This window comes from Trachurus trachurus, assembly GCF_905171665.1.
Source record: "Trachurus trachurus genome assembly, chromosome: 9".
Classification (NCBI taxonomy): domain Eukaryota; kingdom Metazoa; phylum Chordata; class Actinopteri; order Carangiformes; family Carangidae; genus Trachurus; species Trachurus trachurus.
Window position 1 is genome coordinate 22,003,284 of NC_139895.1, and position 18,395 is coordinate 22,021,678.

At 44.7% G+C, this 18,395-nt stretch overlaps 1 protein-coding gene across 2 annotated transcripts in view; it reads left to right on the plus strand.

Moving 5' to 3' along the window:
• The window catches only part of ebf2 (EBF transcription factor 2), a gene marked incomplete at both ends in the record, with an annotated part of 36,612 nt that extends 33,254 nt beyond the window's left edge, over nucleotides 1-3,358 (plus strand). For both annotated transcript variants that reach the window (XM_083978183.1, XM_083978184.1), the window contains 9 exons: nucleotides 158-299; nucleotides 1,025-1,155; nucleotides 1,375-1,501; nucleotides 1,622-1,710; nucleotides 1,830-1,895; nucleotides 2,411-2,585; nucleotides 2,680-2,862; nucleotides 2,979-3,149; nucleotides 3,327-3,358. In XM_083978183.1, the coding sequence (XP_083834309.1) occupies nucleotides 158-299; nucleotides 1,025-1,155; nucleotides 1,375-1,501; nucleotides 1,622-1,710; nucleotides 1,830-1,895; nucleotides 2,411-2,585; nucleotides 2,680-2,862; nucleotides 2,979-3,149; nucleotides 3,327-3,358 (1,116 nt within the window). The remainder of the gene's footprint in view (nucleotides 1-157; nucleotides 300-1,024; nucleotides 1,156-1,374; nucleotides 1,502-1,621; nucleotides 1,711-1,829; nucleotides 1,896-2,410; nucleotides 2,586-2,679; nucleotides 2,863-2,978; nucleotides 3,150-3,326) is intronic.
• Nucleotides 3,359-18,395: the final 15,037 nt, after the last annotated feature.

Here is an 18,395-nt window from a genome sequence, read left to right on the forward strand (position 1 = left end):
ATATTGAGAAATATTACTATCACCTGTATGCTGAAACAAATTGTTGCTCAGGGATTTCACCGCTGTAACTGGAGACTGTGACTCGCAGGGTGCTGTCCAAGTCGTGCATTTACACTCATGTATCTTCCTCTTGGCTCTCTACCCTTTCCTCTATCAGGTGGTCCTGTCCAGCACTGTGAGTGTAGATGGCCACGTCCTAGCTGTGTCTGACAACATGTTCGTCCACAACAACTCAAAACATGGCCGAAGAGCCCGCCGACTGGAGCCAGGCGAGTCTGCCGAGAATACTATGGAATATGGTAAGATGCTGACACAGTGTCACACTCCATTTATCTTTTTCACTGCACGTCTACTTCATCATTCACATTCAAAAACATAGCACAGAGGCATCCTTAGCAATCCAAAAGCAGGTTGCACCATGATATATCCAACCAGTGACGCTACTGAGGACGTTAACTGAGCTTATTCATGCATTAATCAAATACTTCTGCAAATAGAATAAAATATCTGATCTTAAATTACAGTTTAACCGGCTGTAGGTCAACAAGTCATATTTATTATTTTATGACTGATTTTATGAGTATTTTTATTTTATGACACTTTCTTTTAAATGTTCAGCATACAATATGGCAAACTGTTATACCCAGGAGCTAATAATGATATCCAATAATGTAATTTATATACTAAATAACACACAGTACTTTAAGTACATTTTCTGGATAATATTCTCATATTTATTTACTCATATGACTGCATTGCTTTCTTGACCAACATTTTATGAAGACTTTTTCCAACTCCTTCTTCATCATGTTTAAATTTGTGGCATTATCCATGGATAAAAGCTGCATCATGTAGAAGCCATGAAATAATGCCAGCTTTTTCATTTCACTTTTTTTTGCCTGCCCAAACTAAAGAGTACCATTGACATGTTCCTCCAGAGACACCCTTTACAAACATGTTTTTCCAACTCTTGTCTGTCCCGTTTTGAAACCTGCAGTAAATCTTGCCTTGCTCTCCTACGCAGCTACCCCATGTATCAAAGCCATCAGTCCCAGTGAGGGCTGGACCACTGGCGGGGCCATGGTCATCGTCATTGGGGAGAACTTCTTTGACGGGCTGCAGGTGGTGTTTGGCAGCATGCTGGTGTGGAGTGAGGTAGGAATTGTCTTCAAAACATCTCACTAATGATACAGTCTAAAGCACAGTTTGAAATGATATATATAGCATATGGCTTGTCTCATTATTTAGATGATTTATGTGCAGTCTGCATAAATTAATCTTTCCACGGTATTGTGTTAGCCTAAATATTTACAAGGCATGTGGGGGAATCATTTGTTGCTGTTTTGTGACACGCTTTCCATGCTGTATCCTCAGCTGATCACACCACACGCTATCCGTGTCCAGACGCCTCCTCGACATATCCCCGGGGTCGTGGAGGTCACACTGTCTTATAAATCGAAACAGTTCTGCAAGGGAGCTCCTGGACGCTTCATCTACACAGGTACCAAGACAACACATTGTGCTCCTTTTGGCCATTTTAGGCTACCTTCAGTCTGAGTCATTTTAAATATGAGGTTCTGGGGAACTGTGACTCAGGTTTGATGTACTTTATGTTTCTCAGCTCTTAATGAACCAACTATAGACTACGGATTCCAGCGTCTTCAGAAGGTTATCCCTCGACATCCTGGTGATCCAGAGAAACTAGCTAAGGTGAGAGACTCAAGAGACTTAAATAAAAGATCTGGCCATGCACATTATTATTTTTTCAAGGAACTCCTCACACTACGACCATAGTAAGACATTAATGCAATAATTTCTGTTCTTTGCAGGAGATCCTTCTGAAAAGAGCAGCAGATCTTGTGGAGGCTCTTTACGGAAATCCACACAGCAATCAGGTAAAATGACACACAGAACATGCAGATATCTAAAAGACTGACATATATTTTGTTTTAGCCCCTAACTGTTTATTGTGTATACTCTATAACAGGATCAATCAATAACAGTCCAGTCATCCCAATTATATATGAAAACAAATTAGATTACAATTTGACACAGTTAATCCACCAGAATTAATATCTATATGGCTTTGTTTTAGTTTAATTCCTTTAAAAAAAGTGATAAAATAGTTCTAAGCAGGGATTATTTTTAAAAGCTTTGCAGTTACTGAGCTGTCTGTGGTGGCAGAAAAAAACACCTCTTAAGATGAACAGTATGCAAACACTGCATGCAAACATTGTACCGCACTGGTAGTTTGTAGCAGCCAAATGACTGTTTGACAGTTGACTGCCTGTTTATAACAAATACTCTTATGCAATGGCAGGAGTTGGAAAAGTAGTAGTACAAACTAACCAAACCGCATTGTCTTTCGCTGAATCAACCATTGTTGATCGTTGCATTTGATCTCCTGCAGGACATGCTGCTGAAACGTGCAGCTGACATTGCTGAGGCCCTCTACAGTGTTCCCCGTCCTCACAGTCAGCTGCAGGCGCTGCCGAGCTCACCAGCCCACGGCAGCGTCATGGGTCTGGGCTCCTACCCATCTCAGTTAGGCGTTAGCATTGGGGACCCGGGACAGAGCAGCCAAGGTGAGCAGAAAGTACCAAACTATTCCATTCCCAGCTTTGGTTTTTTGCCACAATGAAACTCAGATCTGACCAAGTGTTTTCATTTCCCTTCTAGGTTACATTCGAAACTCCAGCAGCCTGTCTCCTAGGGGTTACCCATCAGCCTCCACTCCTCAGCAGTCGAGCTACGGCGGCAGCGGTGGGATGACCGGAGGATATGGGACAGTTCCCATGACCAGCCTAGGAGTTCCTGGTTCTCCTGGTTTCAGCAGTGCCTCCCCCACAGGCTCTCCCTACAGTAAGACCTTCTTGTGCTTTCTAATTGTCTCTACATGTGGTTGTTAATTTACCTGCCACCACTCATTCTGTAGTAATTTTCAGACTTGAGATTGATTGTTGCTCTCTGCTCCACAGTAATGCCCTCCAGCCCCACTATACCAGGAAGCTCCAGCTCCTCATCGTCCCTCTTGCCTTTCTCCTCCTTCCCGTCTGCTGCTAAACAGAAGAGTGCTTTTGCTCCTGTCCTCAGGCCCCAGGGCTCTCCCTCCCCTGCCTGCCCTGCCTCAGGGGGGAACAGCTTCCGAGGTAGCCACCCAACTCACTATCTGACCCCCCTGTCTGAACTTACGAATGCAGTCTAACCCCTCGTACTAACCGCTCGAAAAGCTATGACTGAACAACAAGAGAACAGTTGCTGGATGTACATTAATGCAAGACCTGATTGATTAGAATCATAGATTTTGTATATTTTTTTCTCTCCAGCGATGACGGGCTTGGTTGTTCCCCCGATGTAGCAAAGCACCCACCCCAATCTACCCCAGACCACTGCTTCACTTAGCCCCCTCATTTGGCACTGAGAGGGCAGGGAGAATGGAAAAATTGTTCACTAGTGACCATGTTTATCTTCCCTCCCTGACACCACCGCCATTTCTTAGTCCCTTTTTAATCCATGCGGATGAATGGGACAGGGTACGAAAATGTCCAAAGACCAGCTATCTTCTCCAGAGGCAGAAGATGTTACTCCACCCACAACCACAGACAGACCATGCCCCTTAGCTAAACAGCACCAGACTGGACCATATTACTGCTGTTTGTGTAATGAAGCATCTGCATTGTGAAAGGAAACAGGAGAACGGATCATTTTTTCACGTCAAGCTTCGAAAGCATCTGTATTGGCCACTGGCCTGCTATCACATGCAGCATTAAATTCTTCCAACACCTGCCCACACCTTGGCCAGAGACGCACAGGACGCATTGTACGAATGCTGCTGGACAACGGACAACTCTGATATAATGTTGCGGCTCTAAAAAGCAGGGTGCTATTTTGTCTGTGAATGGACACCTTTAATGGCATGTGTGTACACTGTCTGTGAGTTAGCGAGAGGTTTTTTTGTAGTAGACTTTTTGAAGACAATTTACATTCCAGAAAAATAGACCCTTTATTTTTTGTTCTGGTTTTACAAGGGAAAACTCTTTGTCTCAAGGGTTATTACTAAAGGAATTCATATATTGATTTATTTAAGAACAAACAATTTAACTTATTATAGTTAGTTTAGGGAATAATATAAATGTGTTTTTATAAAGCGGTCCTTTTCCAACTGTTACTGAAATGAAGTTATCTCAACTATTGCTGATGAATTTGTTAAATGATCAGAGGGAACAGATTTTTTTTCAGGGGGAGGAGAAGATTAACTCAGATATTTGGATTAAACATCCCCTGTTTGCAGGTTCTTGCATAATAAAGTCCCACAGTTAAAGACAGTTATTGTCCTTGTGTAAAGGAGAAATGTTAGTTAGCCTTTTCCTTTTTAATTTCACTTATAATGCATGCTTTGTCACACCGATGCCCTGATATTATTTAATTCCACATTGCAAATTTAAATGTATATGACTACAACTTATAGATTTTCCAGCATCGTATTAAATGTCTCAACCCAGAAAAGGTCTTTAGTCACTATGCAGTAGAATAAATGAAAGCACAACTGCTCAGTAGAAAAGAACGGGGCGTATTAGGTGTTCATTAACCCATATCATGCTGTTCTTACTCATTGATTTTTGTCATCACAACACAAACTTCATTCTCAGGACGTGAAAACAAAGAACACAAAGAGTATGTGACGTTTGCAAATTTGTTTTGTTTAGAGTTTGGTTAATTTTATTTATTTAAAAATTATTAGCAATTTAATATTATGTTTTTTGAAGCCATCTTTATTTGAAACGGAACAAAAAATGGTGCAAATGTGATTTGTATATCTCAAGGTGTAATTATATTTTGTGCTCCAAATAAAAAACAAATGAGAAAAAGAAACCACTGATGCACTGGATTCAATTCTGAATTGTTGTGGTGGTTTCTTTTTACATGTTTGCAGAGGGGAATTATGACACAAGTATTTTCACACACTCTGTATTATCTAATTTGTAGGACATTGGTAATTGTGCTATAAGGTTCCACGTTTTGAGGTTCTCCTGGATCTATTTTCGTCTGTGCCCATCACCTGTGTGCTCGTGCAGTTTGCTACACTTTTTGTATACATAGCTGATGAGCCGCAGCATCTTAATTGTGATGCGAGCGTTAAAGACTGAGTAGAGCATGTCAAGATAAACAACAACACCCTCCTCCCCCCATCTCTCTCCTCTCCAATAAGCCTGCTTTTCTCAGAGGACCAAGCCTCTGGGGGCCCGAGTGAGAAACACATGAGTCTCCCTCCAACGTGGCCTCCTCCTCTCTGTCTCCCTCGTTCTCTCTTAAAACACACGCACGCACGCACAGACGCGCGCACACACACACAGGCATGAGCCTCACCACTGCCTTGTTTTCCAGTCTTTGTTTGGTACCGCTTCATCCCATCTTTCTTTCTCACCTCTCCTTTGCTCCCCTGAAATGACCCTTCTCTGCTAATGTAATTAGCACTGGTAAAGAAGGGCAGTTAATTACCCACTCTATTTTGATCGGGTAATTAATGTTATGCCAGGAAACAGCAACTGTTTCATTTACATAGCGCTCAGAGCAGTGAGCGCTATGGCACGGTATAGCACCCAGTCGATTCATCTCTGTGTGTGTTTCTGTGGTGCATGTATGGACAAACAGTGTAACTCTACTCAGTGACAGTTAGAGACACAAGGACTTCAAACATGTGACAGTGTCTGTCTCTGATCTGACCTCGACGGCAAGTCACAGCGTCTCTCTGTGCTGTCTTTGTCATCATCAAGTAGCACTTGTCAAAAAAGCTGAGGCTTGCTGCCTCTTCCTCCTCATCCCTCCCACTCTCTCTCTCTCTCTCTCTCTCTCTCTCTCTCTCTCTCTCTCTTTTGATATGCTGTTAATTTGACAAGATAAAGTCAGCTTTGTTGCCGGCACCTCAGCATTCATCTTGCTGAGCACTCCTTCTGCCCAGTGGTGCAGGAGCCATATGCTCCTCTTCCACATGACTGTTTTGTTGTTGGCTGCAGCGGCGCCATTTACTGTCTTCATGATCACAGTTTGGATAAAGACAGGATGAGATGCCACCTGCCACCAAGTTGTTCCACATCACACTGCATGCACGGCTTCAAAAGAGGATGTAGCAGCAGGGCATATGAGAGCAAAAACCATGTCATCTTTCATTATCGATAACAGCAAAAGTACTGATGGGTCTCCATGTTTAAGTTACAGTGTCGTCTTCACTTACAATAGGAGGAGCATATAGCACAAAATACACCCTTCCCCTCTCACCTCTCAAGGGATGTGTTTGTGTTTATATACCCAATTAGCCCTCCGGCCACAGCATGGACATGCATTAGGCTGACATTAGCCCTGGGTGTATGCAACGTCTGAGTGTGTGTGTGTGTGTGTGTGTGTGTGTAAAATACAGCGCACCCCCCTTCTCATTTGAGGCATAATTTTCAGGGGTGTGCCTTATTTGGCAGTCTGAGGCAGAGCTTGACAGGGGTGGCCCACTGTTTTGTCAAATAAATTGGTTTCCACACACCCAGCCAGTGTCCTTTGCCTTTGGCCGGTCAGTAAAACCTGCATTGTTGCCCATTAGACCGCTGGACCCCGATTCCTTTTTTCCAAAATGAATCCCCCACCCCTTCTGCCATTCCCTTGGGTGTCAGTAGAGTGGGGTGGCAGATGGGACAGACACAGAGCTGCCCCATGAGACACCCTCCCCACCCCCCCACAACACACACACACACACACACACACACACACACACACACACACACACATGTAAACACACACACATGCACATTCACATATAGGTGCACACATACTCAGACATGCATGCATGCACATATGCATAAGCAACAACACACAAACACACACACACACACACACACACACACACACACACACACATGGAGCACAGCAGCAGCAGCAGCAGCAGCAACAGCAACACATAGCTCCCCTGCCCCCAGACACAAACCTCATCTGTCAGCCTGCTGCTTTTGTCCAGGCCACAGGAGTGTGTTCTGTGAACACAGAGTGATGTCTCTGTCCCTGCCTCTCAATCTGTGCTTTGTGTACCTGGGCGTTAGTGCCTGCCTGTTAAATAGAGAGAGGGAAAGAGGGAGAGAAAACTGTACAGTAACATCTTCTGCTGTCCAACAGAAATCATACTGTAGGCCTATGTGACTGTATCAAAGTCAATCAAAGTATTATGAGGTTTAATGTGTGAATACTTATTTATTAATGTGGATTTAGATCAGTTATTTAAATCTGATTTAACAATTTTAAGTAGGTAGCCTACTTCACATGGATATGAAGTTTCTGAGAGACATAATGTCTACTAGGCCTATTTCCAGGGTTACATTTGTGACCAACTTAATGTTTTGGTTCTTAGTGATGGCGGAATTAGTTATGTTAACATAAACATGAACTAAACCCAGTTTTTCATTTACAGTTACAATTTTGCAAAGGCCCATTACCTGTCTCTTACGTTTCACTTTCTTATTTCACTAATTTTCTCTCTGTAACGTTCGCAAAACCTCAGGTTTGTCTTTGTTAAAGTTGATCTGGAAAGGTTTTAAATCACGATCTTTCTCCTCCTCTGGGTACAATATTGACAATTAGCCAGATTAGAGGAGCGGGGATGTAATTTGGGCCAAACGTACGTATTGGCTGTTTGTGCGCGCGGCGGTGTGAGGTGAGAAGGCCCCACGCTGGTGATTAATTACAGCCACGCCGCGTGACAGAGGTTGGAGCTCTCCTCGTGCTGTCTGCAGTCGACACGGAGGGAAATCCAGCCCGGCTAATTGACCCGGCTTCTGTAAGGCCATCCATCAACCGTGGCCCGAATGGCCCCGTAAGAAACACATTATTCAGAGGTAAGTTAGTTACCCAACTAGCTCTCCGCCGTTCATTAATGGTATTAGCTCCATCCTCTGTCTGTCTCTGCTAGCAAAGCACGACGTGAAATGTGCGCTTCAACAAATGGGATTAGCAGGCGGCTTAACCCAAACCAAGCTTGTGGAAAGTTGTATTTTATGTTTCATTGTCGTTTTGATTGATATCTTCATAACTTAAATAGCTTTTGGCCTTTTCGGGGCTCTGTGTACATGGAAACCACGCCCACTTTGAGGTAGAAGTAATGTTTTGGAAAGGTCACGTGACTAGGTCATGGCTTGAAAATCCTTTTTCCCTTCACTTTTTCAAACAAATTAATGTCTGTATGACAATGTAGTGTCTGCATACCTAATAAACATTACTGGGGAAATTGTTTAAGTCTAAATAATACGTTTTGTGGGAGATTTTTCAACCACGAAGAGAAAAAAAACAACAATTTAAACAGTTTGGACAGCAGGAATTTCCTTAGCAAGCAAGCAAGCAAAACGTTATTTTTATAGCACATTTCATTCCATATGGAAACACAACCTTACTTCCTTCCTAAAGGAAAGTAAGTCTCATTGATACTTAAGAGGAAAACAGAGGTAGCCTACTGTACCTACTGTACCCCATCTTGAGATGTAGATGAATTGATATTGATCTGGTCACTGATCTTTTTAATCAGAGCCCTGTTACAGTTGTTTTTTTCTTCTTTTTTAAAAAGATCATATCAACGTGGCAAACAACCACTTTTTCTGATGGGCTGCTATTAATTCTATCACCATAAAACTGACCCTTTTACCTTACATCAGCCCTTGTGGTGCCTGTCAGCCCTGTCTGTTTTAGATTTCATTTCACCCCTTTTGCAACCTGCTGCAGAGCGAACAGGAGAGACAGGTACAGCAGTGTCCAGATCAGCTGTCAGAGCGGTGTCTGTCTGGGTGGTGTGTGGTGTTATGGCTAAGTGAAAGATGGAGAAGCCTGAGGTCTCTGCTCGTCACACCTGGTCAGGGCCCACATGTGCTTCCACTTCCCTTCCCCACAAAATATCCCCCTAAATATCTCCAAAGAGAGGGGGAGAAGACATATGGCGACATACATTAAAGTGGATGTGAGCAGGAGAAATGATTTCTCATCCCCAGAAGATGGCTTGTCACAGTGGAGTCTCTCCCCCAAATATCTGCTCGTCTCCCTCCCTGCAATACTTAAAGGGGGGGGGAGGAGGGCAGAGAGTAATTGCTGTTGGGTCACATCTAGTTGTCTCAGTTGACCTTTTACCAATGATGAAGTTAAAGCCAAGTGTGTGTGTGTGTGTGCTTCTACGAGAGAGTGATGGCATGTGTGAGTGTGTTATATGTGAGTGTATGTGTGTGTTCTTCAAACCAAAACACATCATCAGGCTTATAATGACAACTTAAAGTAATGTTTGTCAAATTTCAGAGGATGCATCAGAGCATTTCGTGATCATCATGCAAACCTTGGTGATCGTGTATGTGCGTGTGTGCTTCTGTTTGCACACGTATGAGAGGCAGCCCCATAGCGCCACCTACCTATGAAAGAGCGGGACTCGTTTTCTGTCTTCCCTCAATCTTCAACGATCTGTCAAGAGACATTTGCACAGTAAGAAGTGCAGCATTTCTCTGTCCTTGATTTATTGCTCAGAGCTTCATTTGTTTATATGTATTTAAGGGCATGTATGTGTATGTTTAATTCTGTTACATGCAGAGTTGTTGTCATGGTATGCCAGCAATAGCAACACTGTGACAACAACCACAAACAACTGTTTTATATGTCTCCCTGTGCTCTGTATAGCAGCATGCATAAATATGCAGGAGGATATCTAATCAAATAAATCCATTCATTAGGAGAGCTGCTGGTATTTCTGCTTTTGCATTAATTACATAGTCATTACCATATCAATTAGAGAAATCAGAGATCATGTAATTAAGGTTTAACCAAAAGCACCTGCTGCCTCTGCGCTGTGTTGTGTGTGTGTGCGTGTGTGTGTGTGTGCGCTTCAGTCCTAATCTAATCTGTCCTTTGACAGGACTCCCGCTCATCAATCCTGAGCTGACGGAATTCAGCTTCTTTTTTTGTGCGTGTGTGTTTTGTTTTTGTTTATAGGGGTGGGTGGTGGTCGCGTTGGTGCCGATGTTTGGAGGGGGCGTCATGCGAGATGTTGTCATGGAGATCAAATTGATTGGCAGGGACGCCTGATTAGAAAGGAAGAATAGGAGACAGGTGGAAGGAGGCGGGCTGTACATCTAAGGGAACAGATTGGAACAAAGTGAGGACTCGCAGGGTGTCACAAGGGGGGGACACTGTCTGCTTGGCTCTGGTTGCACCTTGTAAAAGATATCCAGTAATTACTCTAACGGTCCACAGAGGCTTTTTGTATGTGTAGGATATGTGGATTTGCAACAATATGACCAGATGTTCTTGTATTTGACTTGGGTTAACTAAACTGAATCAAATATCTCTGAGATTAGCTGCAGAGACAGATTAATACCAACAAGTTTGAGAGACAGGGCGGCTCAGATCACAGATGGAGAATGAACACAGGGAGTGGTTTGCAGTCTTGGTTTGCCACCTGTGTGGGAAAAGATGGATAACTCTTTTAATGAACGGGTCAGAGGAAGCCATGTGTAAGAAAATCCATGGAAGAAAAATATAAGGAGGAAAAGAGAGTGGGCAGGAGAGGAGATGAGGAATGAGAGGAGGGAGGAGTGAGAGGAAGGGAATGAGGCTCAGGGGGATGGACACCAACCTCCGGCCTCCTCCTCCAATGCACTTCCTGCTCCATTTCCTCTCTTCTCCCTCGTTGCCCCTTTCACTCTTGCTGACATCTTACCTTTTTTCTTCATTGAGGTCAATCCTGCACCTACATGCTCCTCATCAAACTCATAATGCTTGCAGCTTATAAATTAGATTTCACAAGATCAGAAAGCCCCCCCCCCCCTTGATTATATTGCAGGGAGCCATTGTTTTATATTACACTAAGTCTCACATCCAACACATCCTTAATTAAAGTTAGCATTTTTTTTTAAAGCTAGTAGTGAGAGAGGTTGTCTCTCACAAACTGGTCCTAATTATGTGTACACATTTTAGTGAATGGGTTGAATTTTATTGTTTGGATTTCAAAAAGGTCGACTGCACTGTTTATCACTAACACTGGTCCAACTGTCCTGCACTGATCATGTTCCCTGATCAGACAAACAGCAGTTTTCCTTTAAAAGCATAAGATGGAAAAATCCTTTTCCCCTCGTGCCCTCTTCTCATCCTCCTCACAACAATCCTCCACCCTCACATCCCATGCACCAAGTGGTTCAGTTATGAAAGTTTTGCAGCATGAAACAGTAGTTTTCTTATTATTTATTTGATTTAAATTATCTCACGGTTTGATTAATTTAAAAGATTTCAACATTTTACGTCATCAAAATGCCATGTTTGTAACTATAAATAAATACATTAAAAAAACAGCTGTGCATCAACACATTCTCAGCATGGACACTACCACCTGTAGGGGTTTACTCAACAGTGAACTATAAATCAGAGAGGTGACACATTATCACCCGGCACTTCAGTCTGGTCAATGGACCGTAGTGTTGTATTAAGCAGTCATTTACACTATGGCACCACTAGATGGCAGAAGAGACCTGGAGGAATTGTCCCTCAGCTGGTGAAGCTTGGAATGTCAGAGGAGCCAAACATACTGTAGCTTCCTCTTTACTTTCATCTTTGCAGTATTGATTCAGTGCTCAGGGACTCTGTGGAAAACACTCCAGTTAGGGAACCATAAAGTAAGCAAGGTCACTTCAATTTTTTCCCCCTCTCTTTGTAGAAGTGTCTCTGGAGGATTTTAATCGTTGAATGGAGTTTTTGTTGATAAGACGGTGTGAGAGATAAAACGCTACCACTGTTCTCACATCTGACTACAACTGGGTACTGCCTGTGTTGCTCAACCTGCTTTTGTTGCACTTCACACTTCACAGATGGCAGCTTCTGTTATTTGTGGCGAGAGGCTCACCTGATTGATTTACAGACAAAATGGATTTCACTCTGAGCTATTTTTAAACCTCCAATCAAGAGATGGTGCAGATTTCATCATTCAATCACATTTCTCTCGCACGGCAAAAACGATAGTGGCAGTTATGTAATTGTTACCATCATTTGAAAAGCCTCCCTTTTAACCACCAATTGAGAACAAAGTATTGCTGTTCCTAGACGCTGCTGAGCCACTGTGTGCACCGGCAGTGACTGTCACTCTGCCTGCGGCCATTGACATTCCCAGCTGGTGATATTCACTGCTGACTCTGCAGCCATGAGACGACTCTGAACTGCTGCTCACGCCACCGAGCTGGTGATGGTGCAGCTTTAGTAACACTCGTGTCATATACAGTACACTGCACTTCGCTCTGCGTACTTCACTGGGAATACAGGGCCAAGTCAGATGAGCTCTTTTACATGAGGTGGCAGGGTGCCTGAGCCACGGCACAGTGTGGACATGAAGCCTGCCCTTGGTTTGTTACCTGCCATATGGCTTTCCCGATCAGTGTTGCAGTGCCAGCAGAGAGAGAGACATACACACACACAGAGAGAGAGAGAGAGAGAGAGAGAGAGAGAGAGAGAGAGATGTTTCTGAAGGGGTATGTCAGGGCTCTGAGCTAACCTGTGCTATCCTCCCTTCATGCACTACTAGCCAAATGTCAGAGGGGGAAGGATGACAGCAAAATCTAAAAAACCAAGCAGTTGACCTGCAACAAATGTTAGTCAAGTAAACTTAATGTGACATAGGCCTGGTTATCGAGACTGGGTGGGCTTGCCACATTTCTGTTTTACCTATACTGTGCTTTTTTTAGTCAAAGTAACTTAACACAATTAATTTCCATCATAATTGATGTAAATCTGGTTTTCTGTCAGTTCTCTGAGTAATTGCAGCGCTGATTAAAAGCGCTCATGTTCACACAGAATCATTTCATCCCGTTGCTTTGGACGTGTGGCTGAAACGTGAACAGTGTGTTCTTATGGGAGCAGCATTGAACTGAACAGTCCTGTGGTGTTGCTCTGAGTTGGCAGTGTGCTGCAGTGCAGTGTTGAGGTTCGTTGTGTGTGTGTGTGTGTGTACCGGTATGTAAGCTCAACCCAGATACTCCATGAGTCGCCTTCAGGGGGCGCTATGATCAACGGTGTAATCAGTATTGTGAATTACTCCTGATTCTTCCACACTTGTCTTCCTGTCTCTACTTTAACAGCTGTGTCTTTTAGTCTGTCTGATTCCACAGACACTGGATCTGTTGACTGTTACATTTTACTGTATATTCTTTGATTGAAACCCTGAAGCATTACATTTCATCAGCATGTTAATACCAAGACCCTTCATGTTTATAGACCCATGTAGCCAGTGTGACTGCTCCTGCTTGTCGCAGTACTCCTTGCATATCAATAGAGGGCGCTGTCTGACCTCTGTTCTTCCTTGCTTGGTGTTTCTTGCATTTCCAGTTGATCTTCTGTGACGACCAACCATAATCTGTTTCACGTGGTTAAAAGGACAGTATTATGATCCTTTGATCCACTTGAAATCACTAAATGGTCTGCAGTGTTCATCCATACTGGAGAACCACAAATACAGGAAAGGGTTTTGTTCATCACATCTTCTTCATTTTGGCTGATACTGACTAACATTGCTGCTAAAATAACTCTTCTACAAGCCCCAGTTGATGGTGCAGAGGATGGCACAGGCCTGCAGAATACTGTATCTCACTTTAGACCATGGACCTCTGCCAGCTAGCACACTGGAGATTCGCTGTATTAGAACTGTTGTTTAGGGGCATAGTACAAACCAGCAGTGCAGTTGGCTGTATCTGTACAAGAACTGCTGCTGCTTCTGATGTGTGATGCATATAGCAGTAAGATTTCAGGAGCCATTAGTAGCTTTCCTGGCATTATGACTAACTCTGATCTAATGAAGTGTTTGTTTTTAGAAATAGTCTCCAGACCTGTGTGCACCCATGTGACCCGTCCCTGACGAACAGGATGACTAAATTAGAGAAGGAAATGAGAATCTTGTCCCTGGAGTTTCACCTGTGGCGTGGCTGTGAGTAAGTGTAAAACTGACATTTACTTTAGAGAATGACTGGCAAGAAAGTCCATACAAAGGACTGTGTTTCTCTCACTTGTTATTAACACACACACTTAATCTGCACAATTGTGACATTTCAAAGAATGGAAACTAAGTGTTTCAGTCTCAAGCTGAGACCTGTCACGGGATCTGGCTGCACTTAAATAGTGACTGATTGTGTTGCTATCTGGAGGGTCTGGATACAGTATGCTTTATGTATTGGATTGGCTCGCTCTCCACTCTTTTCACTGTGGCGAGTTTGTGTGTGTGGGTGTGTGTGTGTGTGTGGCTCTGTTGTGTCCTATCCACAGTTTTTAGAGGAGCAGTGGAGCGGTTAATGTGCTGGTGGGTGCTGGCCGTCACACTGAAGAGAGTTCGGGCAGTAGCTGTGTGTTTCTTTCTCCCCCCAGGTCCACACAACCTGTCCCTTTGTGTCCCGAGCAGGACCACCCCAGGGACCGTCTATATGCATCGGGTGCACGCGATACAAAGAAAGACTTATATGTGGTTTTTGAGGTCAAGTCCAACAACTCTCCACAACTATTCTAACAGAAAATATGTGTGGGCGTCGTGTCTTTGCTATTATTAAGTTACTGTGCTACTGTAGCTATATGTGATGATTATGGGATGCCCTCTTCTGTATAGGGTTCCTCCAGGTTCAGCCCTACAGTATATTACCATGCTACAGTAAGTGATCCCATTTGCTGTCTTAGGATCCACTATAAAACTGCCCCTCCATTAGCTCAGCATGAGTAGAGCTTAACAAGACCAGTCTAGATGGCTAAGCAAAAACCTCCTTATTACCAGTGCAGTCGGTCCGGCTGGTGATTCATTTAGACACATTCCCCAGGAGTTCAATATTGTGATGGATCTCTTGCCACAGAGCTGTCAGCCTTGTCAGTATTTGTGTTTGTTTGTGTCATAGCTGGGCCACACGAGCGAGTGATTTGTGTAGAAGCATTGCAGACACAGGGCAATATCACCAGTCGTATTCATTAGTATGCTGCAGTATAGAGAGAGAGCTGCTATCAGATCAGGGGAAGCCTGGGCAGAAGAGCAGAGGAAAAACAGAAAGAGAGAGAGAGAGAGAGAGACGCAAGTACAGTCATGGACAGGAAGAAGCAGCAGCTGATAATGAGTGAAATGTATGAGGGACAATCTTACAGGACCCGTCCAGAATTTCAGTCTCGAATGAGCACTTTTCATTCACATTGGGCTTAATATCATGAGTCATTGAGCTGATACCTGACAGGACAGAACTACCAATGACTGTAAGAAACTGCAGAATGAGAGAATAGGATTTTTTCCTTTTTGCAACACGATTAAAAATGAGCCCATAATTAAGATGTTGCTGCAGAATATTCACCAACACAGAGTTAGTGTGTGTGTGTGTATGTACATGTGTACAGAAGCAAGTGTGTTGGCATGTGGACTTGTGTTGGGTGTGTGTGTGTTTGTGAGTCTACAGTATCGGTGTGAACTGTATGTGTGATGTATAGTGAGCCGAGCAAAGAGAGATGTTAAAGGATCTTTTTTGCCTGCGTCAGCAGCATTGCAGGGAGGAGGGGAGGGAAGGGGAGGAGAGAGAGAGAGAGAGAGAGAGGATACAGGAGTGCAATACCAGTAAACAGGTGCCAGCTCTATCAGCAGCTCCTCTCCTATGGATCTTTTCCCTTCTGCGCACACAGGACATACATTGTACATGAGGACTCCATAGAGAAGCCATTATGCCGGCCATTGTTTTTAATTGTGCGCAAAACTGTGGCAGGAGATGAAAGAGAAGAGAGGGATGACAGGAAACCAGAAAAAGAAGTAAAATATGCAAAGCTTTTGATATGGTTACTGTGTGACACATAACATTAGATGGTCAGGGACTGGTAAGGACCAGCCTCTTATTGCTCACAGCCTCCCTCTAATATACACAAGCACACTGCACCAACATCCGTGCATGGGTACCAATCCTGCTGCAGCGCCTGAACAGTAAAGGGGGAGGAGGGAGAGGCAGAGAAGGGGGGAAGAGAGAGAGAGAAAGAGTAAACGAGTATGAGGCAGTTTTTTTTCCTCATGCATGTTTTAGGTTTTTTTTCATTTCCTCTGCTATCCTGGGGTGTGTGTGTGTGCATGTGTGTATGAGTGATGGCGTGATTGGCTGTAGTGATGACGGGTTCCCTGTGCAGCCTAGCGATCCTCCACAGATGGACACACAGCAGGACTATGAGATACTGAGAAATTAAATACAGGAAAAGGAAACAAAATCAATGCAATGTGAGGAAGGAGAGCTGACTTTGATTTAAAGCTGCTCAGGCTATTCCTCAACTGACTGTCAGTACATCCTTTTTTAATCTTTGTTGATGAGGAGGAGGGGTGGGGAAGTAGGGGGGTGAATCAGTGTTACAGTATGTAGAAGCAGTGAAGGGAAGTAGAGGAGGAACAGAACTAAAAAAAGAGAAGAAAAACCTGTTAATTCAATGTTATTTACCATTTTCTTTTCTTCTCCACATAGGGTAGGGGAGACCAGAGAGGAGAGCAACAGAAAAAAACCTGAACGAAGGAAGTGTACACGAGCGATTGAGAGAGGGAGCCTGTGAGAGCACTGGAGAGAGGGAGAGAGAGAGAGAGAGAGAGAGAGAGAGAGAGCGAGAGCGAGCGAAAGAGAGAGAGCTGCGCTGCAGTAGCATCCCACAGCAGACGGCTGAGGACTGCCGGTGTGTGTGTGTGACTGCACTGCTGAAGAGGAGGAGGAGGAGTAGGAGGCAGAGGGTGAGCACGCTCGCAGACTCTGCAGGGCCATAGAGGAACACAGCAGCAGCAGCGGCAGCAGCGCTAGTGTTGGCCCGAACCAGGTAGGAGTCCCCAGCATTCCACCACCGAAGGACCTGGACGCGTCAACGCCGCCCAGACCCCCACCGCCGGCGCCATGGCACAAGCGGCCAAACATCTCCGCAAGAACAAGGATTTAGAAGCCCAGTTAGAGCAGGAGCGCAAAGAGAAGGAGGAGGAGAGGGTCAAAAAGAGGAGTCGCTCGCGGGATAAAAAGCGCAAGGTACTGGGACCATTCACAGGTGGGGTGGTCAGGGGTGGGGTGATGGGGGTGATGGGGCGGGGGGGGGCGGGATGGGGGAGGGGGAGGGGTGGCTGGAGAGGGGGCGGCAGGAAGGTTGAGACGCCCCCCCCACCTTCTTTCTCTGTCATGCTAAGCTGTGGTCAGGGGGTGGCCGGGGCACACATGGAAACCCACAGTCCTGAGTGCGTTTCCACTGTGTGGACACAGTCTCCCCGGCAAACACATGTATGTCCTGCGCATACAGACACGGGGAAACGGTACAACACACTGCATGCCTTCCTACTCCTCTCGACTCGCTTTATACCTGCTTTATTGACTGTCCTGTCTGAGCCGTCTGATAAGGCAGTGTAGTACTCTACCTCTCACTGTGTCTCCGTCCCTCTTCACATCTCTGTCTTGTCCTCTCTCGTTCTTTGTTTGTCAGTGAGACAAATTTCACTCCAGCACTAATCTTCCATGAGGACAGTGAGCTTCCCACAACAGTGCATTCAGCTGTTTTCCTCTGTGTGGCATTGTAATGACCGCAGAGCAACACCTGCAGGCTCCTCTCTCTCTCTCTCTCTCTCTGACTGAGGAGTCCCAGGCAGCGCTGGAGCGACCGGCGGGGCTTATTGTAAACAATAAATCTCTGCTCTGCCAGTCACCGACTGCAGGGACGTATCATCAAGCCACTACTACTTGGTTCCTCTCCCTGCTCGTCGCATTTCACTCAAACTCATTAATGAAAATGAGTCATCTGCAGATTGTGCTGCTGTGTATTTGGTAGGTAAATTAGTCCCCGGCAGCCGAGGATGAGTGCAGCCGCCCTGTGAGTGTGAGCCTGCACTGTGCCAGGCAGGCTGTAAACCAATCTGATGCTGATGCAGTAGAGTTATGGACAGACAGACCATAGACAGACAGACAGCACAGCTTCCACTTTTCTCAGAGAGGGGAGGCAGGCAGGGCTGCAAGGCCACTACAGGGATTAGATTTTTCTTTCTGGTTTGCTTGCAAGTGGAGTAAGAAGGGGGTCAGAGGGTGTGTTTGTGAAAATCAAAGGAAGCAGAGAGGGAAAGGTAGAATGAGTCATATACACCTGGGGTGGCTGTGTCTCAGCAGGGGTTTACTCCTGAGCTCTTTTTGACGGAGAATCAGCTCCAATCCTTTCATCACAGACGCACACATGTCACCTCTCTGTCTGTGATGACTGACACGAGGCACTGTCACCCGAGCTGAGGTTTCTCCGTATTCCTCACCTCTAGGAGACAGCTCTTTATCAACCATTTACCTTGGCTAAGAGAACCAGCGTCAGAAAAAAACAGTACTGTACGTTTAATGCCTGTGTGTGCTCTGCATGTGTGTGAC